The sequence below is a fragment of the Orcinus orca genome, chromosome 1 (genome assembly GCF_937001465.1).
Source record: "Orcinus orca chromosome 1, mOrcOrc1.1, whole genome shotgun sequence".
NCBI lineage: Eukaryota > Metazoa > Chordata > Mammalia > Artiodactyla > Delphinidae > Orcinus > Orcinus orca.
In genome coordinates this window covers 33,374,104-33,401,745 of record NC_064559.1, presented here as the reverse complement: position 1 = coordinate 33,401,745, position 27,642 = coordinate 33,374,104, and the positions used below count along the sequence as shown (strand labels likewise).

The 27,642-nt window shown below is 53.3% G+C and overlaps 3 protein-coding genes across 8 annotated transcripts in view; 2 read left to right on the top strand and 1 right to left on the bottom strand.

Moving 5' to 3' along the window:
- The first annotated feature begins 2,684 nt into the window (after positions 1-2,684).
- CHI3L1 (chitinase 3 like 1) lies at positions 2,685-12,514 on the top strand. The gene is given in 10 exon segments (XM_049706529.1): positions 2,685-2,777; positions 6,802-6,975; positions 6,978-7,129; positions 7,651-7,707; positions 8,448-8,604; positions 9,336-9,457; positions 10,533-10,656; positions 11,246-11,428; positions 11,986-12,102; positions 12,302-12,514. Coding segments are annotated over 10 exon segments (1,374 nt in total). The 3' UTR covers positions 12,497-12,514.
- A 3,548-nt stretch (positions 12,515-16,062) lies between these two features.
- Positions 16,063-24,468, top strand: MYBPH (myosin binding protein H). Its single transcript, XM_004282489.3, has 11 exons — positions 16,063-16,264; positions 16,372-16,506; positions 17,262-17,429; positions 19,824-19,912; positions 20,291-20,486; positions 20,669-20,808; positions 21,429-21,588; positions 22,826-22,962; positions 23,111-23,297; positions 23,628-23,678; positions 24,231-24,468. The coding sequence occupies exons 1-10, from the start codon at positions 16,063-16,065 to the stop codon at positions 23,642-23,644; spliced, it is 1,431 nt and encodes a 476-aa protein (XP_004282537.1). The 3' UTR covers positions 23,645-23,678; positions 24,231-24,468.
- ADORA1 (adenosine A1 receptor) overlaps positions 22,193-27,642 on the bottom strand; it is a 36,835-nt gene continuing 31,385 nt past the window's right edge. For 5 of the 6 annotated variants that reach the window (XM_004282491.3, XM_004282490.3, XM_049709599.1 and 2 more), the window contains 2 exons: positions 23,611-26,834; positions 22,193-23,395 (listed from right to left, as the gene is read on the bottom strand). In XM_004282491.3, coding sequence (XP_004282539.1) covers positions 26,195-26,834 — 640 coding nt within the window. In that variant the 3' untranslated portion in view covers positions 22,193-23,395; positions 23,611-26,194. The remainder of the gene's footprint in view (positions 23,396-23,610; positions 26,835-27,642) is intronic. The other variant, XM_033410621.2, reaches the window with a different exon arrangement.

Genomic DNA, 27,642 nt, shown 5'->3' with positions numbered 1-27,642 from the left:
TTGGTTTTGGCCCCGCCTATGGTGTAGGTCTCCTGAGGGCATCTGTTCCCCACCCAGACAGGAGGGGGTTAAAGCAGCAGCTGATTAGGGGGCTCTTGCTCACTCAGGCCAGGGGGAGGGAGGGGTACAGTAGTCATAATTGGAATGTGGGGCGAGCCTGTGGTGGCATAGGCCGGTGTGACATTGCACCAGCCTGAGGCATGGCGTGTGATCTCCCAGGAAAATTGTCCCTGGATCACAGGACCCTGGCAGTGGTGTGCTGCACAGGCTCCTGGGGTGGTGTGGATAGTGACCTGTGCTTGCACACAAGATTCTTGGTGGCAGCGGTAGCAGCCTTAGCATTTCATGCCCATCTCTGGGGTCTGAGTTGACAGCCGTGGCTGGTGCCTGTCTCTGGAGGTCATTTAGGTGGTGCTCTGCCTTCTGTGGGCAGACGGGGAAGGAATCCCCTCTCCTCGCGCACCCCAAAACAATTGTCTCTTGCCTCTTCGGCAGTTCCAGACTTTTTCCCGGACTCCATCCCGGCTAGCTGTGGTGCACTAGCCCCTTTTAGGCTGTGTTCATGCAGCCAACCCCAGTCCTCCCCTTGGGATATGAACTCCAAAGCCTGAGCCTTAGCTCCCAGCCCCCACCCGCCCCGGCGGGTGAGCAGACAAGCCTCTTGGGCTGGTGAGTGCTGGTCAGCACAGATCCTCTGTGCAGGAATCTCTCCGCTTTGCCCTCTGCACCCCTGTTGCTGTGCTCTCCTCCGTGGCTCCGAAGCTTCTCCCCCGCCCACCTCCCGTCCCCACCAGTGAAGGGGCTTCCTAGTGTGTGGCAACTTTCCTCCTTCACAGCTCCCTCCAAAGGTGCAAGTCCCGTCCCTATTCTTTTGCCTCTGCTTTTTCTTTGTTGTTTTGCCCTTACCCAGGTACATGGGGATTTTCTTGCCTTTTGGGAAGTCTGAGGTCTTCTGCCAGCATTCAGTAGGTGTTCTGTAGGAGTTGTTCCACTTGTAGATGTATTTTTGATGTATTTGTGGGGAGGAAGGTGATTTCCACATCTTCCTCCTCCACCATCTTGAAGGTCCCCCCCAGTTCCTATACTTTTTATGGCCTAATTCCCTATTTTATAAGTTTGAGGCAATGGAACCAAATTGATGTACCTTATTTACCTCTAGAGTGATTTCGGTACTTATGGTCATGTAGATTATTTATATAGGTTCAATAAGAATCTGTCCTTTTTCTTACCAGAATATAATTAAATATTCACTATGCCAAAAATTCCACTTAATTAGGTGTGATAAGCCCTTTATTAAGGAACAAAGACTACATTTTACATGTGAGAATGACATCTATGAAGTCCTCCCAGGAAAACTTCTCTGGGATGGCTTTATGACTTATGAAATTCCAGCCTTACTGGTAGTAAAAATTTCATTTCCTGGCAGGCATATTAACAAATATGGGAATCTTAGAGAAAATAGTGCTAATAAGGATGGTAAAATTTCTTCTGACACAAAAGTTATTCCCAGCCCTAGGAGTTTTACAAGCCTCCAGACAGAAGTTCACTGTCAAGCCTCAATGTCATGTGGCTCTAATTCTGTTAGCCACTCAAAAAGGAAGTGTTTATATGTTACATCAACTCCTCTTGTTATGCCTGTGGAAATAAATTTTAGTCAAATAAAACAAAATATCAATTTAATAACACTGAGTCAGAAAACTGTTAATCGGCTTAGGTTTTCTCAAAGGCAAGAACTTGCCCACAGGAAAAGAAGAACTGCAGAAGCAAAACCTGACACTTTGCTCTGCTTCATTCATGACTGAGTACCACTGCGGGGTGGGGGTGGGGACATTCTACATCTGGAGATAATCCAAAAACAACAGGCTATCGTGACTGGCTCAGGACTCCAAAATAATAAACTCTGATTATTTCTCATAAAGATGGACTCTGGCAAAAACAATTTTTTTCTCCTTGATTTTTACTATGCTAACAAGTGAAGATAAACTGTGAATATGATGGACATGTGAGAAAGCTGCTAATTTCTACCATGAATATTGTAGCCTTGGTCATCTTCTTTTCCCTTTAAATACTTGTTGTGATTTGTATTTGACAAACCAATCTTTCTTTCTGAACTTGGACTCCCTTTTTGCTTTTGCAGTAAATTGTTTATTTGTCCAAATGTTTCTGTCTCTGAGTCTTTGATGGCATTTACTATGTGCTGACACTAACACCATATGCTGGAGCTGAGGACTTGGAAATGAACTTGGAGGAAGACACCTGCCTGTAAATAAAGAACTTCCCCTCAGATATTTGGCGGGATGTTAACACCACCTTCATTTGCTCTGACACTCCATGCAAAAGGAACGGATCCTCAAAACAGTTATGCCCAAGAGGCCACCCCTCTCGTCTGTGCCTCTCTTGCCCTACCTCATGCTTCAACCACTCTTGAATCCTCCCAGGTCTTGGAACATGGCAGCCTCTTCCCACCCCAGGCTTCTTCTGTTTCTCCTGCCTCATATGTTTTTGCCAAGCTAGTACCTGTTCCTTCACAATTCAGCTGAAACATCATTTCCCAAGGAAGAGTTCCCTGACCACCTGTAGCCTTTTATAAACTCTCCTAACCCTCAGAATTGCCTTGTTGAACTTTTCACAGTTGTAATAATTTATGTGATCCTTTGTTTAATGTCCATATTCTTTGCCAGACCATGTACTTCATGAGGACAGGCACTGATTCTCTGTTTTCGCTCACCTTTCTGCCCTCACCACCTCCCACGGTGCAAGGCAACTGTGCGTGCTCAGTAAGCATTGGTTGAATGAGTAAACAAATGATAAGAGCAGCGTGGGGGCTTAGAACAATTGGACCAGGGAAAAATTGTCAGGATGTTTGTTTTGCGATTTCATCGTACCTCCTGTGTTGGTTATTCACAAGGTGACAAGAACTATTGAAAGAGATGAAATTTCTAGAATTTCAGGTTCCAAACAAAATAGAAGAGTTTGGAGTTATGTACCATCTTGAGATCATTCATGTTTTCGGTCGTTCAATAAATACTTTACTAAGCATCTACTAGGTGTCAAGTACTAGGGACGGACACAAAGGTGAATAAAACAGACACAGTCCTTGCCTTTACTGAGTTTACAGTCTAGTGAGGGAGGCAGACATTAATGACATCCACACTGACACACGAGATGTAAAATTATAACCGAGTCACGTGCTAGGAGGAGAGGTAAAAAGTACACTGACAGACCCAATAGGGGTTATCCCTCACTAGGGAGTCTGCCTTTTCCACAGGTGCCTGCTGAGCTGCAATCTGAAGGATGAGTAGGAGTGTTTAATTAAGCATATGCAGAGTATGACCTGCTGAATAAGGATGCACAAACCGTACACACAGAGTGGGCAGGTAACTCCCTCACTGTCTGAGCTTCCGCTTTGGGGAAATGAAAACCCCAGGGCAGTTTTGATTGAAGGCACAGTTTCAATACACTCACACAAAGAAAGTAAAGTGCCAAGATTTATTACTTACAGATTCCAGAAACAGAGGAGGGAGGTGTGCATTGAGCTGGGGGCGGGGGCAGTCCTCTGTCCTGGGTCACAAGCCAGCAGGAGACAGAGAGTAAGCGCCTTTTACTTATAAGGTGGTTGGGGAGCACCACTAACTTTTCCAGGGCTCAACTTTAAGTGCTTATTTTAAAAGGTGTCCTGGGAAATGCAAAGCAGGACCTTGTGGCTGGAATCCTAAACTCAGGTCCTTATCTAAATGTCCAGACTCTGGGTGTGAGCGGAGTTATACTGTAAAATGCCTAGGCAGCAACTCAAAATAGCTGCCTCTTCACAGGAAGTGATGCAAACATGAAGTTCATGCTGCTTGACGTGCCATGAATAAGTCCTTTGTCTCTGACCTCGGGTTCTTGTGTCTTCTGCCAGAATCCATGAGATTCTGTCTATCTCATTAACTTGCAAGTAGTATAAAATCTCAGGCCCTTCATAGTTATTGACAGGCTAGTAGATGACATATACAAGGGCACTATGGTGGGAGAGAGTAGAGCAAATATAAGAAAGAAGGCATGAATGGATGAGTTATAGGGAGTGAAGGGGGCATGGCGTGAGATGAAGCTGAGAGGTGGTGTGCCATGGGACCCTTGGCCAATCCTGCTGGGGCAGGCCCAGGGGATGTCTTGGCTGTTATGACAATGCCACCTTCATGCAGGACATGTGGAACTAATAAACTGGCTTTGGGGGAGCACAGGACAAGGCTTGGGCTAATCTGTGCCTATGAAGTAATTTTTAACAAAGGAAGAGAGTGAACTTGGGTGTTTTCTTAACATCCTGCACCCTGTTATGAACATTTTTACGTGCCTACTACTTTGTAATACTTTCTATTAGAGATTAAAGGAAGTCCACTTCCCAGTGCCCTAAACAAACAAGGGAAAGTTGTCATGGACTATCATTGCTGTCAATCATCTAGGGTACAAAAGAAGGCTAGTTGCCTTAAGAGGGTGAAGCCATGACCCTTTAGTGTTCGTGAGTATGACTCTGGACAAACTGCTTTCTGACCATTTCTCTTAATAAAGAGATGTTTCAGTTTCTAGGGAGAGGAAGGAAGAGAAGGGGGACAGAGGGAGAGACCTCACCAAGAGAGGACTGTGAAATCAGTGTGGCTAACATTGGATTATTACCTAATATGATTGTAAAAATAAAGGTATCTGTTCAGAAGCCCTCTGTCCCATTCTGGCAATTGGAGTTCTGAACTTTTCACTCCCGGCCTATTAATTAATTTATAGCCTGCAAAGAATGGAGTTGTCCAGGATCTTTGGCCCAAAAAAAGTACCCACAAACAGGGAACAAATCATGCAGAGCCTTGTTAAGAAGTTTTGTTCTTATCTGAAGCGTGATAAGAAACCACTGAGGGATCTAGAAAGGGGTGGCATCATTACACTCAGGTGTCAACAGAGAGGAGCTGAGAGTGTGGAGATTATGCATCTCCTGAGATTGTCTGCTCCTGGGGGAAATCAAGAGTTCCCTGAATTTTTACTCCTTGGTACTTCACTGCAGCCCCAGGCTTGCCAGATTCATACTCATTTTAACGGGCCTTTCAAAAAGGAAGCAAAGCGGCACCAGGTCTCAGAGCATTCTCAGCAATTTCCCACTCCTCTCCAGCCTTTCTTTAAAATAATCAGCACAGGCCAGCTGTGGGAAACAGCTTGGCGAGGGGGAGTGGGTCAGGCAGGGTGCTGCTGGGCTCAGGGAGAGAATAAATAACAGCCTTTTGGGGGGGTTACTGCTGGTTACAGAACTCAATTGTGCCCAGTTTCAACCTGGCCAAGGGCCCGGACAGAGGGCTGGAGAGGCAAAAGTAGAGGCTGCCAGAAAAGCCCGGAAACTGCTGGCTTTTGGAGGAAGGTGAGTGGGAGGCTGAGTTACTGGCCACAGGAGCCCCCAGATCATCCCCCTGATGGCTTTTCTGCCAGCAGGTGCCTCAGGAAGACCTGGCCCACGTTTTCAGAACTCCCCAGGGTTTCTCAATCCACCTCAGGCGGCCCGCAGTGCTCGGCCCCGCCACTTTCCAGCCTGCTAGTTCCTTCACTGACACACAGCTCAGTTCTGTACATGGCATGGTTTGGGGTGCGGGGGAGTGGAGTGGGACAGGTGTAAGAGGAAGTTGGACGCCCAGGGAAGCGTCCTGTCTAGGCAGCTGGGCACCAGGAGCCTGAGGGCAAAGGAAGAGGCCATGCCGTGCCCCCCTCTGCTGCAGCCAGGATGGGTCTGAGGGTGGCTCAGACAGGTCTCTGGTTGGCCACAGAGCCGCTCTGCAGAGGGGCTGGCCTCCTACCTGCTGTGGGAGGGGTAGCAGAGTTGTTGGGGGGAGAGATGAGGAGGCGGGTGTGAGGAGGCGGGTGTGAGGAGGCCCTTGATTCCTTTATGGTGGGGGGTGCAGGGAGCAGGGGGAAGGGCAGGAGGTACTTGCAGGGGGTCTCCCTTCAGGTTTTGTGGTCCTGGTGCTGCCCCAGAGTTGTAAGTAACCCCTTTTAAGTCACGGGAAGTGGGGGTGTGGTGAGGGCTGTGTGGAAGGGACCTTGCCACTGAGGTAGTGCTTTTCCAGTTTCTTCTGTGATTCAAATGGTTCAGAAATATTAGCATTTGTTAAACCAAGGTGATGAGTATATAGGTGTTGATTATACTATTCTCTACTTTTCTGTATATTTAAAATTTTTGAAAATTAAAAACTTTCAAAGGCTCAGGTTCAATGAAGGCTTCAACTAATCGCTTACTGGGAACCACTAACAGGAGACCAGTAGCAGCATGGATGAGTGATGCCCAGTTATTCCTCCACAGTCAAGAGGGCAGAAAAGGCCTACTTTGCAGCAGGAAAAATTAGAATGAGCGGGGAGGAGGAACTTCCGGGTCCATTGGGATATTGTGCCCCAGCTCGGGGGATGGACTGAAGGGGCCTGGGGGCTGCCATTCTGGGTGGGTTACAAGTTTAGGGGCACTCCCACAGGAAGGCAGAGAAGAGATGGGCCAGAGCCTCTCAGATCAAGGACTCCACTGAAGGTCCTGCAAGACTCTCGCCTGAAGGCCAGGGTCTTCTGATATGGCTGTCGGGTCCCTCTTCTCCTTCAAAGTCACTGCCTCCAGGAAGCCTTCTTTACTTGTACCAAGTCCCATTTCATCTTTATTCATTGGCACCCCCTCACCCCATACAGTGTTCTGTTCTTAGTCTGCAGTATGTTTATCTACTATATTTGATCTTTTCTAAGCATTTTCAAAATAGACCTTATTTTCATCAGACAGAGGACTCCCCTGAGCCAGCCCTTTGCATTTAGAATTCTAACTTTGCTCACAATTCTGCCCATCAACCCCGCCCCCCAAAAACCCCATTAGTGCTCAGCTCAGGGCTCAGCCAGAGGGTCCCTGGCTCAATCTTGGCCTTCTCCTCAGGTGCTGCATACAAGCTGATCTGCTACTACACCAGCTGGTCCCAGTACCGGGGGCGGGGGGCGGGGGTGATGGGAGCTGCTTCCCAGACGCCATCGACCCCTTCCTCTGTACCCACATCATCTACAGCTTTGCCAACATAAGCAACAATGCGATTGACACCTGGGAGTGGAATGATGTGACGCTCTATGACACACTGAACACACTCAAGAACAGGTTGGGCCACTGGCTGGCCAGGGAAGGAGGAAGATGGAGGGTTAGCAGGGCTGGTCTCAGGGCAGCGTACTCCTGCTCAAGAGGGTGGGCGAGGTCCCCAGTACTCACCTCTGGGTGGAGAACTGGAGGGCCTTGGCTTAAGTGGGAAGAAGTGATGAGAGCAGGTGTCAGGGTGTAGAAGAAGACCGTAGAAGAAGGTACAGCTGAGCTCCCCTGGGAAAAGGACCCCTCTCCGTCCTCTGAGGGTGCCTCTCCACGGAGAAAGTCCTCATGACTCTATTTTGCCATATCCTGGCTTCCCCGCTGGAGGGAACAAATATGGGCAACATATCTCAGAGTAACTGCCACAAATGCTTAGAAAGTCTTAGAATACTGAATCTCAGGGTTGGAAGGACCTCAGAGGCCTGATTCAGCCTCCCACCCAAAGCTAGAAGCCTGATACAGCCTCCTAATTGTGGGGCCACCCCATGTCACAGCAACTTCACTCAACCCCTGCCCTCCTGCCTCCCTGTGCCCCACAGGAATCCCAACCTGAAGACCCTTCTATCTGTTGGAGGATGGAACTTTGGTTCTCAAAGGTAGGATGACTCATCCCCCAGAGGTTGATGGAATAGGAGGAGGCATAGCTTTCTCCTCATCCACTGGATGGGGGTCACAGGGACCCCAGACTGGTCAGGCACAGGGGTCTGAATGGTTGTCAGGAGCCTGCCTCATGTACAACCACGAAATCAGAGCGCAGAGAGGGAAAGGAACTTGTCAAGAGTCACACAGCAAGGTGGCAGCCAATGCCCTTTTTACTACTTCTCAGACATGAAAACAAAGAAATTTGGGGCGGCGAGGGATACTGTCCTAAGGAGAAGGAGAGAGATGGAATGAATGGGAAATTTGGGAGTGGAGACCCTGTGAGGACATCCTGGAGTGGGTAGAATTGGAGCAGGCTTTAAAAAGGGGGCAAAGATGGCCATAGCAGCTCTCATTTACTATGTGTCAGGCATCCTATCCAACCATTATCACATGTAATCCTCATAATAGCACTGTGAGATGTTACATTTATGCCCATTTTACAGATGAGAAAACTGAGGCTCAGGTTATAACCTGCTCAAAGTGGCTTGGCTAGTAGGTGATAGAGCCAGGGATATCTGGCTCCAAAGCACATGGTCTTTCTAAGATAATTGGAGGTGGGTCCTGTCCCAACCATGCCCTCCTAGAGCTGTGTGGGTTCAGACTCCCAGCTCCACATGCCCAGAGACCCTTCCAGAGGGCTAAGACACCCAGCGTATTGGTACTGAGCCCTCTACTGGGCTGATTTCGGTTCTAGATTTTCCAAAATAGCCTCCAACACCTGGAGTTGCAGAACTTTCATCAAGCTGGTGCCACCAATTCTGCGGACCCATGGCTTTGATGGACTGGACCGAGCCTGGCTCTACCCCGGGCGGAGGGACGAGCAGCATCTCACCTCTCTGGTCAAGATGCTGGTTGGGTCAGGGAAAAGGGCAGGGAGGTAGGGAGCATCAGGGAGTGGGGAGGGCAGAAGCTGTCTTCAGAGATACTCTCCTGAGGCAGGCAAAGGGGGACTGAGGCCTCTTTGCTGCAGGGTCCTGAGATCTGGACCAGGGATAAGACAAACAAGCCTGTGTCCTGAGATCTCACACAGCAAGGAAGACATCTTTTGACAACAGTGGGAGGTAGGGTGGGGTTCTAAGAGGCAGAGGTCACTAAGCGGAGAACCCATTCCTCACTGCCTGTATTCATTCCCAAACCAACACTGCCCACTCCCCAGCATGCACTGCATCAGAGGTACTCAGTTACCCCAGGGACAGAGTGATCATTTAAACAAACTGTTCATGGTACAATATAAATCACTTTAATTTTGTGTTCTCCTTTATAAGCTTGAACAAAGCACAGACGAACAGGTAAATATCTTCCAGCATCATCTGAGGACCAAGTGGGATCACTCTCTATCCTCATGGTCCCTCCAGGACAGAGAATAATTGAGTGTTGATGAGTATGCACGGGGTGTAGGGACGAGATTGGTCCAAACAGTTTTTTAGGAAAAAGATGGGTGAGTCTGAGGATGAGACCACTTTATCGTTCCCACTGAGCTCCAGTCAGGTTGGAGATTACAGCAGACAGCGAAGGCCAATGACATGCTCAGAGATCTTTCGCCTCAAGGCTTGCTGTCACTCACCTGCCTCTCTCCCAACAGGAAATGGAGGCTGAGTTTGCAAGGGAAGCCCAGGCAGGAGCAGAGCAACTCCTGCTCAGCGCGGCAGTGTCTGCTGGGAAGATTGCCATTGACAGAGGCTATGACATCGCCCAGATATCCCGGTGAATCTCCTTCCTGATGCACTCTGCCCTAGCACTCCATGTACAATCAGAAGACTGGGCTTCTAGTCCCAGTTTCTCCAAAGATGTGTGACCTTGAGCAAGTCACTTCCCCTCTGTGTGCCTCAGCCTCCCCATCTGTCAAACGGGGCAAAACGATCCCTATTCTTCCTTTTCATTTGGGGTATTGCGCTGCTCAGATGAGAAAGTCGTTATGAATGTATGTATTTGTGGAAAAGGAAGCAGGGAAAGTTATACAAACCAGCCAATCACTAGTCTCTGGAGGGGCAAGGCAGCAGTAATGATACCTTTCATTTCTAGGCTGCTGGGGAGTCCACACAGTGCTGTCACATGCAGGTGGCCCCCTCCCTTTCCTGTTCACCCCGCCCCTCCTCCTCGCCCTGCCTCCTCATGCGTGAGAATGAGCAGTCCCCAGCCAAGCAGGCTGACCTCTCGGTGGAACAACGGCATGGGTCTTAGGAAACCCAAGAGTGAGAGACAAAGGCTCTTCGCTCTGACTTTAGAATCTTCTTTAGGGTCTTAGGGAGTGTAGACTTGGTGCTTTAATTGATCACTTAGAGGGTGGGAATGAGGTGGCTCTCAACCATTTGCCCCAAACACCTGAAGCTCATGTTCATGCAATCCACCTGCAGACCCTCCACCTTTGTGTGTGGAAACCTTACTTCCCACCAGGAGGAATCATAGGTTCAGGCCATCCTTTGATCCTGCTCTCTCCCGACAAGGCTAGCTGTTGATGCCACTTGTAATCTGCTTTCTCAAAGATGAATGTGGCTGGAGTGGAGGGGGTGACGTGTGTTGGAGGCCAGCTCTCAACTGTGTGCTGGGGGTGGATTGGAAGGACCCCATTCTTGCCTTGAATGCTCCTGTGGGACCCTGAGCCCACGTCCCAGTGTGGCACAAGGGAGGTGGTCCAGCAGCCTAGACAGCAAATCACTGGGTTCTGCTGGGTTTGGGGTTAATGGCTTTTCTCTTGGCTGCCTGTTTCTCCAGCTCACATCCTGCTAGGGTGGCGCGCTTTTTCAATTTTTCGCCTTGCCCTGCATCCACCCTTCCACAGACACCTGCACTTCATCAGCCTTCTGACCTACGACTTTCATGGAGCGTGGCGCCAGACCATAGCACATCACAGCCCCCTATTCCGGGGCCGGGAAGATACAAGTTCTGACAGATTCAGCAATGCTGTGAGTGTCCCAAAGGAGGGAGGGCTGAGAGGGGACCACAGACATGCCACTTGCCAGAGCTCAGACACCAACCTCTCCACTCCTCAGTAATCCTGCAAGGGAGGGGTTATAGGGCCCACCTCACAGATGAGGAAACTGAGGCCCAAAGTTTATGCATTCTCCACAGCTCTGGGAACTGGGGAGGTGATTCTTCCATAAAGAGTCAGGACATCTCCTGACGGGCCTGTAGGGTGGACCTAGTGAAGGCAGAGGGCAGACTGAAGAGAGCACAGAGAAGGCTGGGGGCTGAGAGGGCAAGAGTCTAGTCTAGACCTGCCATTGTTTGCTGTGTAACCTGGGCCAATGGCCAGAGTTCTGCAACTATCGAACAGTAATAATCCCTTCCTATACCTAAGAGGATTTTTTTCAAGACTGAAATTACACAATGCTTTTTAGACTGACGTAATAGGTTCCCAGAAGGAAGGAAATTCCAGACGCGTCTAGACCTGGAACTCCACCTTTCAAGGCAGCAGTGGGAACTGCACAACCTTTCCCCTCCTAGACCACCAGCATCTAACTGCTCAAACTGTCCTGCCCTACCCACCCACAGGACTACGCTGTGAGCTGTGTGTTGAGGCTGGGGGCCCAGGCCAATAAGCTGGTGATGGGTATCTCCACTTTTGGGAGGAGCTTCACCCTGGCCTCTTCCAAGACAGATGTGGGAGCCCCGACCTCAGGGCCAGGAATACCAGGTCGGTTCACCAAGGAGAAAGGGACCCTCACCTACTATGAGGTATGAGCTGGGGAGAAGGTAAGATTTCCCGGGGCACCCGCAGCCCCGGGGAAGCTGAGCCTCCCACCCCACCCACACCGTACTCCTTTGGAAATTAAAAAAAATGTTCCAGCAGACCTAGCACTCTGGAGAAGAGGGAGGAGGAGGCCAGGCACATCCTGTCTGCACCCCCTCTGGCCACTAAGTTGGGGCCTTCCTTCTAGCCCAGGAAAAAGCAATGGCCAAGAGGTAGGTTCTTTTGTTTCGGCCCATCCTCTGCTGCTCTGTGCTGCCTTGGGCCGGTCCTCAGTGTCAAAGCACTATTTCCCACATCCCTGTTTAAGATGCAGGAAGCTAATCAGAGCCCCCATAATGCCCTCAGGTTACAGCAGCTACAGAATCCTGGGATCTTTGCATCTGTTTTAAGTAAAGTTGTGCGAAGCCTGCAGTCTCTAGGGGAAGATGTAGCCTGCAGGAAGAAGCAAGGGGCTGAGAGATGTGGGCTGTGGTGTCCCCCTGGTGACCCGCAAAGTCTCAGCACAGCTCCCCACACCACGCCTGCCCTGTTCTCTGTTCAGATCTGTGACTTTCTCCGCGGAGCCACGGTCCATAGACTCCTTGGTCAGCAGGTCCGCTATGCCACTAAGGGCAACCAGTGGGTGGGGTATGACGACCAGGAGAGCATCAAAAACAAGGTATGTACCTAAGGCCACACCCCAAGTTGAAGAGGGGGAGGGAAGCCCCCTGCACCGAGGGTGGGGCTTGGCTACAGAGGTGTTTGGGGTCTCAGGTGTCTGCTTTTCTCTCCCATGGGGAGGTGTCCAGATAGCACGCCCTCCATAAGCACCCTGGCCCAGGGAACCCAGCCCTGCCTGCTCTGGGTCTCCAGAGCAGGTGCGGTACCTGAGGAACAGGGAGCTGGCTGGCGCCATGGTGTGGGCCCTGGACTTGGATGACTTTCAGGGCACCTTCTGCGGACAGAATCTGCACTTCCCTCTCACCAGTTCTATCGAGGATGCACTGCTGAGGTGTAGCCTTCGGTTCTTGGGCACACAGTGGGGCAGAGATCACTTGGCCCTGACTGGCTAGGAGCCTGATCACCTGCCCTGCTGGGTCCCCTGTTGAGCTTCAGTCTCCCTTCCTTGGGCCCATGCGGAGGGCCACAGCTCTGCCATCTGAGCTCAGCTCTGGTGGACAGGCAGGTAGGAGTGGGGCTGTGGGACCAGCACAGTGTAAGACACGGGGTCAGCACATAGCTGCTGATTAAGGAGCATGCTCAACTCCTCCAGGCCCCACACAAGGAGATTTCTTCCACTCCCTTACCCCCAGGCCTCTATGCCTAAGGACACCCTTTTGGCAAGCTGTACCACTGCAGAGTGAAATATCTTACAAGAAGCAGCGACCACGCTAATTATATCCTCTGCAAAGCCCAGCTTGAAACCTTTACTCAGGGCCATAATCAGGTCCCCACTCCACTTCCCTTTCCTGATTCTGCAGCTGCTCAATAAAGCACTGGGGCCCGCCAGTTACTAGCGCTTGCTTCAGTCTATCTTTGTGGTCCCACTGGACCCACGGGGCTCACCTCCCCCATCTCTTCTGGATTCCTCTCTCTCAGGCTGGGTAGTCCTGAGCTGCGGAAAATGAGACCACCCTGTCCTCTGCCGGGCCCCAAGAAGTCCCCCAAAGAGGTAAGCATCGCCAGACCCATCAGTCATGGACTTAACCCAAGAGGGCTGATGGGCTTCTGGATCTTAAAGTCATTGTCGTCCAGACTTCTCGATACAGTTCCTTGTTGAAAGAAGCCTTTTCTGTTTCCAGGGGCTAGCAAGCACTAGGAAGGAAACCCTTTAACACCAACCCTTCATCTCCTCTCACCTCGGGGAGATGTAGGAGCCAACACAGGGTCAGGTTAGAGAGAGCCCTGACCCTGGACTCTCAGGGCTAGAAGGAGACACCTATGTTATCTCACATACTCTCCCTCCGTCCCAGGCCTAGAGTCTCTACAGGGCTTGAGAGCTAGCCTTCCAACCTCCCCCCACACTCTCAGTGACCAGTTGCTCATTACCTTAGAGGAACCCTTTCCATTGCTGGACTGAAATCAGTCAGATGTCCTAGGGCTGTAACCCAGCCCTCTGTCTCTCCCCTCTTGGGACATAGCCCTCAGCCCATGCAGAGACCAAGACTCCTCAGCTGAGCCTGGGACATGAGGTGGGGGCCAGATGGGACGGGATGAGTCAAACGGGATGAGCGCAGACAAGCCAGCCTTCCAGGCTTTATGAAGTAGAGATGTTCTCAGCAGTTTCTGTGAACTCCCAGAGCCCCAAACATGCCTTGTATCCCAAGAGAGTTCAGCTGCATGCTCCAAAACCAAAGAGAATTTATCTGTGGATTCCCTAGTGTTTGGATTATCTGTGACTTGGCCTAGTGATTTGTGACACTGGTTTGAGGTGTGGGGAAGAAAATACCTATCGGCCTCCCTGAAATCTGAACCAGCTGGAGCAGGGCAGATGCAACTGATCCCAAGGTCACTGCCAAGCTAAAGGAAAAGAGAGTGAGAACTTGGCCAGAGCTTCAGGGGTACCTGGCATTTCACTGCTGGCCAATGGGCCAAGCATTCCCTCATCCCTGCCCACTGCCTACTCTACCACACAGGGGTCTTTGAAAAGCCAGGGGCTGTGAGTCCTCCAGGGAAGTCAACCCCCACCCTACCTCCCCTGGCCACCCTTCCCCCATCCTGAGACAGTCTCTGGAGGGCTGACTCAGGGTCCTGCAGAGTTAGTCACATTCACTTATAGCTGCAGAGTCAGAGGCCAGGGATAGAGATCGGGTCTCCAGTCCTGGAGGACTGCCCAGCAGGACACTGAGTCACCCGGCAGAGGGCACGGGCACCCAAGCAGGGCAGGATCTGGAGGCTCCCCTGGCCCTCCACTGCCTCTCCCCAACAAGGACAGCCACTGGTGAGAGGTGGCCACACTCCTGTGCCCCTAAGCCCCGGGGCAGGGGGAGAGCATGCATACCACTGAGGGACCTAAATAAATTACATGTGTATTGATTTTTAAATTATGGGATGTATCATACAAGCTAAAGAGTGAGTAAAATGTATTTGTTTAATTTAAAGAATTACTATACAGTGAAAGCCTGTGTAACCACCACCCAGGACAGGAAATGAGACCTCATTAGTGCCCCTGAAACTCCACAGTCACATACCTCCCTGTCCCTCTGCCCAGAGGCAGGCACTGTCCTGACCTTCCCTGCCTTCTTTTGTGGTCTCGCCCGCTAGAGACACCCCTTGAAGAAGAGAGCTGGTGCTCCCCGTGCTTGAATTGAACATGAAAGGTGTCTCATCGCTCTCTGTGCCTGGCTCCTTTGCTCCCCGTTACGTCTGTTAGATCAACCATGTAGCTGAAGTTTGCTCATTTTATATTCCATTTTTGGTTTAGAGGAGCACACACATGTCACAGTTATTTAGGCATTCCCCTGCTGAGGGAGAGCTGTGTTCTCCAGATTTGGTGTTACAAACAATGCTGCTGTGAATGTTTGCATGCATGTCTCCTGGGGCACAGGTGTGAGACTTTCTGGGGGTGTAACTGCTGGGTCATAGAATTTGCACATTTTCAATCTGACTAGATACTGTCTCACTTTTTCCAAAGAGATTGCTCCCATCTACACTCCCACCAGCAATGAGAGTTCTTGTTACTTCCCCTCCTCCCTGACACATGTTATTTTCAGGCTTATTAAATCATTCCCAATCTTACTGTTTTCTTGGATGAATGACTCAATGACTAGGAATTTGGGTGTACCTGCCTCATTTCCCCGTGGCATGCAGATGTCCTGCTTCGAAGAATACAAGTCTCAGAGTGCTGTCCTCCAAGGTCTCTTCCAGACCTGTCTTATGAATTGATTTTACCCCCAAGGGCTAGGGGACTGTCATAGTGTTCTCTGTAACAGATGGGGAAACTGAGGTCCAGAGCAGGGATTGGAGAGGCTGGGTAACCAGGGGCCTTAGACTCCCTTCCTGGGGTCCCATTGCTAGAAGACCTTCCTCCAATCAGGCCCACCTTGGGCATCCCAATTCCCTCCCTCTCTAGGCCCTCAACCTCAGGGAATGTGAGGACCAGGGGAGTGTGGGACCCTAGGGACAAAGCTGGGAGTGCTCCCAAGAGAAGGCTGTTTCCAGGCTGTCTGGAACCCCAGCACCCAAGCTGAGAAGCCCTGGGCACAAGTGGTCCCCCAGAGGCCAAACACACAGAGCCTGATCTGGGTTCGTTCTCCAGATGGAAGCTCTCGTTCCCATTGCCCTGACCCCTGGCGCAGGCTCCTGGCAATGTCCCATCTCACCGATCTGTACCCTCCTCCCATCTGGGCACCAGAACCCTGCCTGCTGAGATCCAGTCGGGGTGATGGACGAGGTTGTGCACTCCTCAAGGGACCCTTGCAGTCCTCCGCCAGAGCTATTCCTGGCTTCAGCGCCTCCCCACGCACCCCCCCAGTCCCCCTGCCTGACCTGACCCCACAGCTGGGAATCATTTGCCTGGGGGTGGGGCAGCCCCCTGACTATATAAGCCTGGACCTGGGTGTCCCAGGCACCCTGGAAGCACAGACCCTCCAGTGCTACTACCTGCGCCCTCCAGCCCGACCCTCCAGCAATCCTTGCAATGAGAGGAAAAGCCACCCGGGAAGCCCTTGCCTGTGGTCCGGAGGAGACTGCCTCTGAGTCTGCAAATGTGCCCACCACAGAGCCCTCTGGAGAAATGGCGGCACCGAAGTCTACCGGGGAAGAGCAGGCTCCCAAACCACAGGAGCCTGCCCCTCAGGCACCTGCCCCCGCAGCCTCTAAACCCGCACCTCCAAGTGAAGGTGACAAGAGGCGGGGCAGGTGGAGGAGGGAGGCAGCCTTGGCAGAGAGTGGTGCGGGGAGAGCTTTTGGCTACGAACCTCTTTATCTCCCCCTGCTTCTCCCTCAGATGTCCCCAGTGCCCCGCTGCTGCTGGCTGTGGAGGACGTGAGTGACAGCTCGGTGACTGTGAGCTGGGAACCCCCGGAGAGGCTAGGGAAGCTGGGGCTCCAGGGCTATGTTCTGGAACTCCGCCGAGAGGGAGGTGAGCTATGGGCTAAGCCCTGCATACACCCAGGGGAGGTGGGCTTAGAGGGCAGCAGGGACAAGCCCCCAGACTCTGCAGTTGGGTCAGTCCAAGGGGAGATACAGAAAGAGGGAGAGGAAGCAGTCCGCTCAGGCCACTCACACACAGCTTCTTGCTCCACCAACGCACCTCTGAAAGCAGGAGGATGTCCAAACGGCCTTAGGAGGCCCCCTGTCCTCCAGCTCCAGGAAGCCTCTGAGTAACAGAGATAAAAGGGTAGGTGACAGTGGGGCACTCCTCTGTGAGAATGAAGGAGGTGCTAAGTCTCAGAGGACCCTGCTTGGGGAGGGCAAGCAGGAGGTGGAGAGCAAAAGAAGCTGAGGGGGAGGGTAAGTTGTAAGAGAGAGTGAGGAGAAATAGGGGACGGGCGGCTCTGGCCAAATTCCTCATGCCAGCATCCTGTTATCCACCTCCATGGCAGTCAAGTTCTTCATACGTGTGGCTGCCTTTGCCCCTACCTTGCTGTGTGATTTGGCAAATGTGCCCAACCCTCTCTGGGCTCTGGGCAAACCCATTTCTGGCCACCACTCAAGGGTTCTAACGTCAGGTGTCTTTGATGCCATTTGACAACAAGAAGTCAAGGAAGCAAAGGGAAAATAAGTCCCAGAAAGGGAGGTCAGCTTCCTCAGATCATCAGCGAGAAGGGAAGCCCCACTGAGAAGGGTGCCCACAGCCATGGAGCCAGGGCCTTGCACTCTCTTCATTTCTCTCAGCCTTGGAGTGGGTGCCTGTGAATTCCCGGCCCATGATGGTGACCCAGCAGACCGTGCGGAACCTGGCTCTAGGTGACAAGTTCTTCATACGTGTGGCTGCAGTGAGCTCTGCAGGGGCTGGCCCACCAGCTGTGCTGGACCAGCCTGTCCACATCCAAGAGATCATTGGTAAATCCTGCTCCCCAGCCCTTCCCAGGCACCTTATCTAATGGATGGAGAAACTGAGGCCAATGGGTAGAGCGAACAGGGCAGTCATTTCCCCCCATCCCACACTCACGTGCACAAGCCACCTGCTATCGCCATTCTGCCTTAAGAAAGTCCCAGGTTCCTCAGCAGCAAGGGGCCTCTAGAGGTCAAAGAGGCCATTTCCCTGAATGGCCCAGCCCCCAAGCTTCCTGACCTCCAGAAGTGAGAGCTCAAGCTCCCCAGGTCACCTGCCTCAGAGTCCCAATGCTTAGAGTCATTTCATTCTTCCTACCTAATCTTAATTCCTTCAGCGGCAATGGAAGCTCATTTTCTGCTCATTTCATATGGCCTGGGTTCCAGATAGGAGTCTTTGCTTGCCTCTTGCTGCACCACGTCCCTAGTGGGAAGAAGATTAACGCCCTACAATAGGCCGGTGAAGGTTTCTCCATCCCCAGAGGCCAGTGCTGCCCTGGGAACCTGGGAGGCCAGCTGCTGTCCCCTTGCTAAGATTTCTATTTGTAGGGTGCATTAGCCTCAAGCCCTCCCAGGACCGATCAGGTTTCAGTCTGTTAATGGCAGTGAGTCACTTGGTCTGATCCAAGGTTTCTGGGGACAGCCCAGAGCCCCAGGGTGACAAGAGACATAGCCAGCAGGTGGCCTGAGGCATTTTCCACCTTTCTCCTTGTTCCCCCCTCCTCATCTTGACCCCATAATTCTGGGCAAGGCCTCCAGACAGAGGGGGTTTCATGGCCACAGAAGGAGGTCAAGTTTGGATTCAAGGAAATACTTTTCAACTCTAAGGCCTGAGAGATGTGGGCACCAGGGGGTTGGGAGTGTAGAACTGTAGACTGGCACGGCTTGTCCATCCAAGCCAAGCAGGTCCAAAGGCACCCAGGACTCCCTTGAGGTCACCTAGCCTATTAGTGGCAGTCCCAGAACCTGACTCCCACACAGGCCAGTTCATGTCTTACCAGGCAGCAGGGACTCTTTTTCTGGTGGTTTTCAAAACCAGAGGCCTTTCCCCTCCTTTGAGTCTTGGTGAGACATGGTGCCACCTGGCAGCTTAATATGGACTCACCGATTCTAACCTGGGAGTGCCAGGAAGCCCTCCTTGTTGGGGAGTGGGGTTGGTGGGCATCCTGGACCTTTTCTGAGGGCCCAGGGATCTCAGACTCTGAGAGCCTGCAGGGGCCAGGGTCCTCTACTTCAAGGCCGAACACTGGAGGAGTCCGCTAGACTCAGCGCCCTCTACTCCATTAAAATTCCTCTGGCAGGAGAGAAGGGGATTTCCTGGAGAGAAGAGGGGAGAAGGCTGTGAATAAACAGGGAGCAGCCAGCCAGGCCCCCGTCATGGGCAGGGCAGGGTGGGGACCCTGTCCAGAGTCCTCAGCTGCTCAGCTGTCCCTCCTCAGCCACCTGGAGCTGCCAAGCATTCCTGGCCCCCTGCAGCTGCCCCTGGAACATTCCACGCCTGATGCTCCCAGGGCCAAGTGCCTGCACAGCTAATCCTCAGAGACACCGTGTTCCTTCTGTCTCCTCCCTCTCTGCCCTGCATGCCACTGACCAACTGCTGCCACCTGTTTGCCACCGAGGAGCCTCAGCTACCACCACCCCTGCTCCCGCGCAGGGGGAGAGTGGCAGGGGCTGTTGCAGCTTCCCTTGGAATGCCCGACAGTTTCAGCAGTTGCACCTGATTAGGTGATAGGAAGGTGGTTCTCTACCGTAGCATGGGGCTGAAGTAAAGTGTCTGGAAGGACTCCCCCACCGCAGACTGAAAGGTAGTGGCAGGAGTAAGAGAGAAGGAAGGGGGTAGGTCTGCTCTGGCTTCATTTAAAAAGGGAAAGATCCCAGTCCTCCCATATGGCTTGGAGACAGAGCAGTGGGCAAATGGGTCTCACAGGGGCTTCTCTGAAGGCCTGAGCTGTTCACAGCAGAAGGGCAGAGGGACTGGGAAGACAGTGTCGCCACCCTTCCAGGGAATGCAGGCCCACAGGCGCAGCACACGCTGCCCACCAGGGGGAGCCAGGGAGCCAGCTGGGGCCCATCTGGAGCCCAGGAATACCAGAGCTGCAGGGCAAATCCCAGCCTGGCAGGGTCAGGGCACCTAGGGAGTGCCCCGGATGCCTACCAGTTCACACCGTGGAGGCCCTGCCCTCCTGGAACCTCCTGGCTCGCAAGTCCCCAAGGGCCTCAGAGGATTTGGGTCCCTGGATCTGGGGAGTGAGCTTTGCCCTGTCCACAGGGAGGCAGCCTCAGAGCACACTCAGACCTCCTGCCCAGCCAGCAGCCTTCTCCAGTTGTCCCCTGCCCCTGCCACAGAAGCCTCCGATCAGCAGCCCCGTGCTGTGCTAAGCCTCGCCTCTCGCTTTAATGCAGAGGCCCCCAAGATCCGCGTTCCCCGCTACCTTCGTCAGACCTATGTCCGTCAGGTGGGAGAGATGATTAACCTGCAAATCCCCTTCCAGGTGAGTATGCCTCCTGCCCAGGATAAGAGCTTGGGTGAAATAAGGGCCCCCGCGTGAGGTGTATTAGAGGAGCCCAGGAAATGTCAGGATCCCCGTGGAGGTCTGCCTGAAACCCACCCACCAAGATGGCCTCATCCTCCCTCTGTTGTATACGTGACTCAGTTGTGATTGTCCAGCCGGTGAACAGGACAGGTGGCCCAGGGGCTGGCGGGACATCCAGAGAATGAGGCTCTAGGCAGCACCTGTGGCTCTAGCCTCTGCTGCCCCTGCTCAGAAGGGCCAATGGGGCCAGCTCCCCTGGCACAGGGAGCCCTGGAGCTGAGTGGGTGTGGGGTGCTGGCGCCTTCTGCGCTCACCTTGAGGGCTCCTCCCTCCCAGGGGAATCCCAAGCCTCAGGCCTCGTGGACCCACAACGGTCACGCCCTGGACAGCCAGCGGGTGAATGTGCGCACCGGGGACCAGGACTCCATCCTCTTCATCCGCTCAGCCCAGCGCTCCGACTCAGGCTGCTATGAGCTCACGGTACAGCTGGAAGGCCTGGAGGCCAAGGCAGCCATCGACATCCTGGTGATCGGTATGGGGCCAGGGGAGGCAGGGCTGACTTGCTGGGGACCCAGAGACCTCACCTCCTGCCCCAGAACTGATGGCCAATGGGGTCAGGCCAAGAGAGAGTGATAAGAGCCAGATCTTGGGTGGGGGGATTTTGTAGCAAACCCAGCCCTCCCCGTCACTCTCTCTCACACTCTGGTCCTACAGATAAACCTGGATGCCCCAGCAGCATCAGGCTACTGGATGTCTGGGGCTGCAACGCTGCCCTCGAGTGGACACCACCCCAGGACACAGGCAACACAGAGATCCTGGGCTACACAGTGCAGAAGGCAGACAAAAAGACAGGGGTGAGGCCCGCTGGAGCAGAGTAAGGGGAGGAGGAAGGTCTGACTGGGGCTGGGTTTGTGGGGGAAGAAGTGGCCTAGGTGTCTGGGAAGGCCTGTCCACTAAGAGTCCACGGACTGAAGAGCTCTGGTCTGCCTACCACTAACCTGACTCCCTGTGTGGCTCTTGGCAAATCTCTTTCATCTCTGGGTTTCAGTTTCCTCCTGAAGACTGCAAGGGTGGCTCTCGGAGGCCCTTCAAGCTCTAGAGCAGTGCTTCAGGAAATGTAATGTGCATATGAATCACCTGGGAATCTTGCTAAAATGCAGATCTTAAGTCAGTGGGTCTGGGGTGGGGACTGAGATCCTGAACTTCTATGAAGTTCTCAGGTGATTCTTACTTTGCAGGACCTCGGGCCACACTTTGACCAGTAAAGTTCTAGAATTCTCTGAAGACCCCAGCAAGGTCACATTCTCCCAGGGGTTCCTTCTCCCAATTTAAAGTCCCTCAGACCCAAAGCTGGATGTTTCAGCCTCCCAGGGCTGGGGCGTGGAACAAGCCCCTCTGAGGCAGAGGCCACAGGGGGAGCAGGGAGGGGTAGGGCAGGGGGGAGGTGAGGATGACAGGCCCAGGGTCCTTGCAGCAATGGTTCACAGTGCTGGAGCGCTACCACCCGACCACCTGCACTATCTCAGACCTCATCGTGGGTAACTCTTACTCCTTCCGAGTCTTCTCGGAAAACCGGTGTGGACTCAGTGCCTCGGCGGCCATCACCAAGGAGCTCGCCCACATCCAGAAGACAGGTGGGTCTGGGTCCAAGCCCGGAAACCAAGCTAGGCCTTGCCATGCTGACCCTTCTCCCTGTCTCTGACGTTTCCTTGGTGTGTCAGCACCCCTCCCTGTGTGCTTCTCATGGGTGCCCACTTGCCAGAGCTTTTGCTGCCCTCTCCACACCCACTCCACAGCTACCCCCACACACACATTCACACCGTGTGACTGTAAAGAAATGGACATGGTTGATTGATTGTAACAAACACATCAGAGCAAACCCATGCAAATGAGGAGCACCCCTTGGGAGGCTGTGCACTTATTCTAAAGATGCTGTATGGCTGCCAACATCACAGCAGTCATTGGGTCGCCTGTGCAGTGTCCCAAGGGAGCTACTGTGAAGGGCAATGTGTGTGGATAGGTAGACTCGTGAGTTTGCTAAAAGCAAACTCCCGACCCTAATATAACACCACATAGATGGACAAGAGAGATATGGGTATTTACTGTCTCTATACAGGCACATGGCCCTCTTGCGTCAAATGTGAAATTCCAAGCCCTTTCTCCCTGTCCCGCTGTGTGCTCCAAGGCCCTCCCCCGTACAGTCTGTGCGGGCTGCAGAAAGCACACATTAGCCTGGACTGCACAGAATTAGGAAGAAATTTTCATTTAAAAGAAGAAAGCCAGTCAAGTCTCCAAAGACAAACAGAAATGAAATGTAGAATCCCTGGGTTTTTAGTCTCCACCCTCAGCCAGGATCATCTCATCTGTTTGGTTTTGCTGCCCACTCCCCTCTCTCCTCCCCTCTGTGACTCACCCAGCTGTCGTTCCGGCTTTCCTCTGCCTCTTTGAGACGTTCTGCCTCTAAGCTCCGGCATGTTGGCTGTGCCTGGCTTCCCAAAGACCCCAGGAGCCTAGGGTCCTGCCATGGGGCTCCAGATGAGGAGGCAGGGGTGAAATGGATTGTCTCCCGCCCTTAATTTTCCTCCAGACCACCAGCTCTCTGCTCAGAGAGCCATAGTCATCATGTGACCTTCCATCGCGTAAGCCGCAAACTCACTACGTGATATTGGGCAAGTCCCTCATCTATGGAGGGTCTTAGTTTTCCATCTGTCAACTGGGGATGACAAATTTATCCTTGCAAAGGAATGCTGTGTAGATTAAATGGCATACCGAAGTGTAAGCTGTAGTGATTTTAAGAAAATGGATGAAGTCAGTCTTAAGAGGTCTCCTCCTGTAACCTCAAATTCACCCTACTTTCTCCCTCCAAACCAGATATTGTTGCCAAACCTAAAAGTTTTGTTGAGCGAGACTTCTCAGAAGCCCCCTCGTTCACCCAGCCCCTGGCTGACCACACCTCCACCCCTGGCTACAGCACGCAGCTCTTCTGCAGTGTCCGAGCGTCACCCAAGGTGAGGGGCAGGGCCCTGCTGTGCCTTGGGCAGGGGCACCGGGGTTGAAGAATCTTCCCAGGCATCTTTCCCTAAGTGGAGGATGGCCTTCGAGAGCCTCGTCCTGGCCCACAAACTTCCCAGCTCTCCTCTGACCTTGCTTCCCCAGCCCAGGATCATCTGGATGAAAAACAAGATGGACATCCAGGGTGATCCCAAATACCGCGCCCTCTCTGAGCAAGGTGTCTGCACCCTGGAGATCCGGAAACCCAGCCCCTTCGATTCCGGGGTCTACACCTGCAAGGCCATCAATGTGCTGGGGGAGGCATCTGTGGACTGCCGGCTGGAGGTCAAAGGTGAGGACTTGAGAGGGGTCACTCCTTAGGAACCCTCCAATGGATGGGAGACCAGGAGAAGCCACCTCTTCTCCTGCTGGACTAGACGAGGCTGAGCGCTGAAAATCAAGGCAAGACAGGGGTAGTGAAAATCGAGGTCAGGCTGTCAGAAGGACTTTCTAAGAGGGAGGATGGCTTAATGTGGGTAAAGGAGGTGGTAGAGTCTGCCTCGTAGACAGATGGATCACTGGGGTGAGGGCATGAGACTCACTCACCCCCCCTCACCCCCCACTCGGGTCCCCAGCAGACACCCACCCCCTCCCTGAGCTCTAACCTTCAGATCTCTCCCAGCCTCAGCCACACACTGAAGAGCCACTGGTGGAGGCTGTGATGAGCAGGAAGGTAAGTGGCTGCATGCACTCCCTCCGCTGCCTCTGGGGGTGGAGGCCAGGAGCAGGGGTGGGAGTGAGAAGGGAAGGGGGCATCCAGCTCTGAGTACAAATCTGCAGTCACAGGCAACGAACACGCACAGTCCTGGGGGTGCTCCACAGACGCTGCAGGGCAGGGTGCTGCTGGCGAGGCCTGGAAGGGATGGGCATTCAGTGGAAGGGATTCAGTGGATGGTCAGAGGACAGGATCTAGTCCTGGCTCTGAAAGACCTTAGGCCAGGGCCTTCCCTTGGACCTGTTTCCTCAGTCAGAGAAGTAGGGGCAACATCCTTGCCCTGACTGCCCTCCCCAGGTGGTTCTGAGGCCCTGGACTAGTGAGGATGTATCCTGGAGCTGCAGTGGGCAGAGCTGAGACCTGGGCTTTGGGCCCAAGGGCCTAAGGGGAAGGAGGCCTGGGAAAGGAAGAGGGGTACTGCTTCGCCCTCCCCATATCACCCCTTCAGCAGGGCACGTATAGCCCAGCTCTGCCTAACAGCAGGGGCTCATAAAACATGTTCTCTGCTAGGTGCTGCAGGCCTGAGGGTTCAGGGCAGCCAGGCCCAGAATCAAGCTCCACGGAGGCCAGAGGTCCCCATCTCCATAGTGATGACTGATGGCTTTGCTCCTTGGTACCTGCCTAGCAGGCCCCAGGCCAGGCTTCCTGGATACAAGGGGCCCTGGAAAGTGCAGAGACTGGAGCGCTCCTGCAGGGAGCTGTACACTGGGCGAGAAGCACTTGAATAAAGGTGTGTGGTGATACAGTGCAGGGGCCTCTGTGACAATGAGCATCATCACGATGGGGGCGGCACTGCGTCACCACGAGGGGGCTGTTGAATGTGTCACCATGAGGGGGTCTCCACCTCTGACACCATGAGGAAGGTGCCCGTGGGAGGGGGCTCGCGGTGTCATGGGGCTTTTCCAGATATGAGATTTTTTAGGATCTCATTTCACATGCAGCGTTTGCTACCCTAAGAGGATAACTATAGGAACAGACACACCCTTCTTTGGAACCCTCCTTGCTCCAAATGCCTCCCAGTGCCCCCTCTCTTCACCTCTCCCTATCCCCCACCATTGCTTTTTCTCTGTTGAGGTTGTTTGTTGCCCTCAGACGGTGGTGGGGTACGTTCTCCATGAGGGTTCACAGTCTTTTATTAGTCAAGTGGCCCGCCCTGGGAGCCAGGGGATATCCCACCTCTGAGAGAGGGGAGGGCCTGGAATCATGTCTGGAGTTGCTATTCACACTTAGAACCTGGCCCCTCATTCTTCTGTATAAGGAGCTTTGGGCTTGGCCAGGAGTAGACCCTTCCCCAAGGGTTTAGGCTAAAGGCCTAGACTCTGCAACAGAGCCTCAAAGCCCATGAACACTGTGCTAAGTGTCAGGGGTACTGAGGGTACCTAAATTCTGGTAAGACCTTCCTGCCCATACACCCAGGAGGGTAGTCTCCTCTGGCCTGACCACCCTGTCACACTTCATCCCAGCATGACCACAGCAGCCCACTTTCCCTTCTTCATCCGCTCCCCAGGCAGGCAGAATGCTCCCAAGAGCTGGCATGTCTGGGGTTCTCCTCTCCATCTGGCTCAGAAGCAACAGAGATGGGTGTCACCTAGGAGGGCACATGCCCATCACCGAGAGCTGGTGGCCCAGAGGACAGGCAGTTACACTCCAAGTCTCCTACTTGGGAGGCTCAAGGCAAGAATGAGGGCTCAACACTGTCTCCCAGTGGCTGTTTGAGGCCCACACCTACCATTCCACATTAGCTCCAGAGAGCTCGGAGCCCCCACTCAGGTCCAAGGGCTAGTGGAGAATAAAGCAAATACTGGAAATTATTTCTGGACTCGTTCTTTCGGCCTCTCCCAAGTATAACCCTGGGATCCCCAGGGCAAAGAGAGCAGGCACCCTGGCATGCAGCATGGCCAGGAACACAGGGTTCTGGGAGGTGGGGACTGAGGCTCCTTGCTTCCTGCCTGTCAGTGGCTCTGGCCACCTTCTGCTACAGAACAGGAGAGAAAACAAGGCCAGGACATCTAGTTTCTCCCCTTCCCTCCATCTTGGCGGGGATATTCTCCTCTCCTTACACTTGGTCCCAGGGCTGCACCACTACCACCTAAGACAAGCAGACTCCCCTCCCTTCCCGCCACGGGAGCTGAGCTTGCCCTCCTGGCCCACATGGCCCCATGGCAGTCTCAGTGTCCCCAAGCCCCACTCAGCCTGATGTGCTGGGCTGCCTGTGGGTTGGTCAGGCAGGTGGGGAGGGTTAGGGTTAGGGTTAGGGTGCTGCCCCCACTTTCCTCGTCCCCTCAGGTTACCTCGTTCTTTCCCCATGGACTGCCCTCCCAAAACTCCTCCAGGACCTCGAGGTGCAGGGCACTCACAGCCCAAAGGCCAGTAGGGAAGAGTCAGGGAGACAAGGGAGACGAGCAGGACAGCAGGGAGGTGAGTACTGGGCTGAGATGCCCCAGATGTGCGCAGCTGGGGGCAGGAGGTGGAGTCTAGTCATCGGGCCTCTCTTCTGGAGGATCCTCATCGATGGGGGGTGCAGGTTGGCAGCGGAAGTGGTCGTTCCAAATCTTAAGGAAGGTAACCCGAAACTTCTGGATGCGGAAGGCATAGACGATGGGATTCATGGCCGAGTTACCATGTGTGAGGAAGATGGCGATGTACATGAGGAGCCTCGGCTTATGGCAGGAAGGGCAGAAGAGGGTGATGCAGTTAAGGATGTGTAGGGGCAGCCAGCTGAGAGCAAAGAGGAAGAGGATGAGGGCCAGCGACTTGGCGATCTTCAGCTCCTTCCCATAGTACTTCTGCGGGTCGCCGGAGGATGCCGACACCTTCCTGTTGAGCTGCTTGCGGATCAGGTAGAAGACCTCCAGGTAGATGAAGACCATGAGCAGCAGTGGGGGCAGCACCCAGACAAAGAAGTTGAAGTAGACCATGTACTCCATGCTGATCACCTTCTCAAACTGACACTTGATCACGGGCTCACCTACACTGCCATTGGCCACCCAGGCCCGCTCCACCGCACTCAGGTTGTTCCAGCCGAACATAGGTGTCAAGCCCACCACAAAGGAGAGAATCCAGCAGCCAACGATGGCCACCACAGCCCTTCGGGGAGTCACCACTGTCTTGTACCTGGGGGAGAGGAGGGCAGAGTGTGAGGCCCCCTCCTCAGTTCACCCGGCCCCGGGGGTCTCTATAACTGATTCAGGGCCCAGCCAGGGCCCAGTGAGTGGGGAGGTGCATGTCTTTGGCTAGAGGGTCAAGTCTTTGGGATCTAAAATTTAGGCCAGAACTTGCGATGCACTGGTTCATGTCTACTGCTGAGGGTGGGAAAAAACAGAGAAGAAAATAACAAATGAATTCCTTTAGGAGTTTCACTAAAATTACCAAAGTAAAAATTGCTCACATGTGCTTGGCACACCCCCACTGGTGACCTTATCATTGCTTCATGACAGTTCCCATGGGGTAGAAAAGCACCAGCAGAATGAATGCCCATTTGACAGCTGAGAAAACTGAGGTTCAGAGTAGCCACGTGTTCTGCCCGAGACAACATGGAGGGTGGCAGCGCTGTCCTGTGCTTCCTAACTGACCACAACGACAAGGTGATTGACAAACCACCCCTCCCCTTGGGCCAGCTGACACACTATCATAAAAAGCCTTCCCACACCCCCTCCTTTCGGCTGCGTCCCATCTCTGCCAGTGCCCCCATCTCCCACCTCCATCCTTACCTCGCCTCCCCTTTCAGTCATGTACAGTACTTATCTCCTGAAGGGCTGATCTCAAGAACCAGCTCTCCACCCCCAAGCTAATTGGGAATTATTCTCAGGAAAGAAAACTGATGTTCACTGAGGACTGCACGCAAGGGACTCCCACTTATGCATGCATGCATGGGTGTCTTCATTCATTTTTGCGTGATTTCTGTGCCATTGGTCTCTGTGCT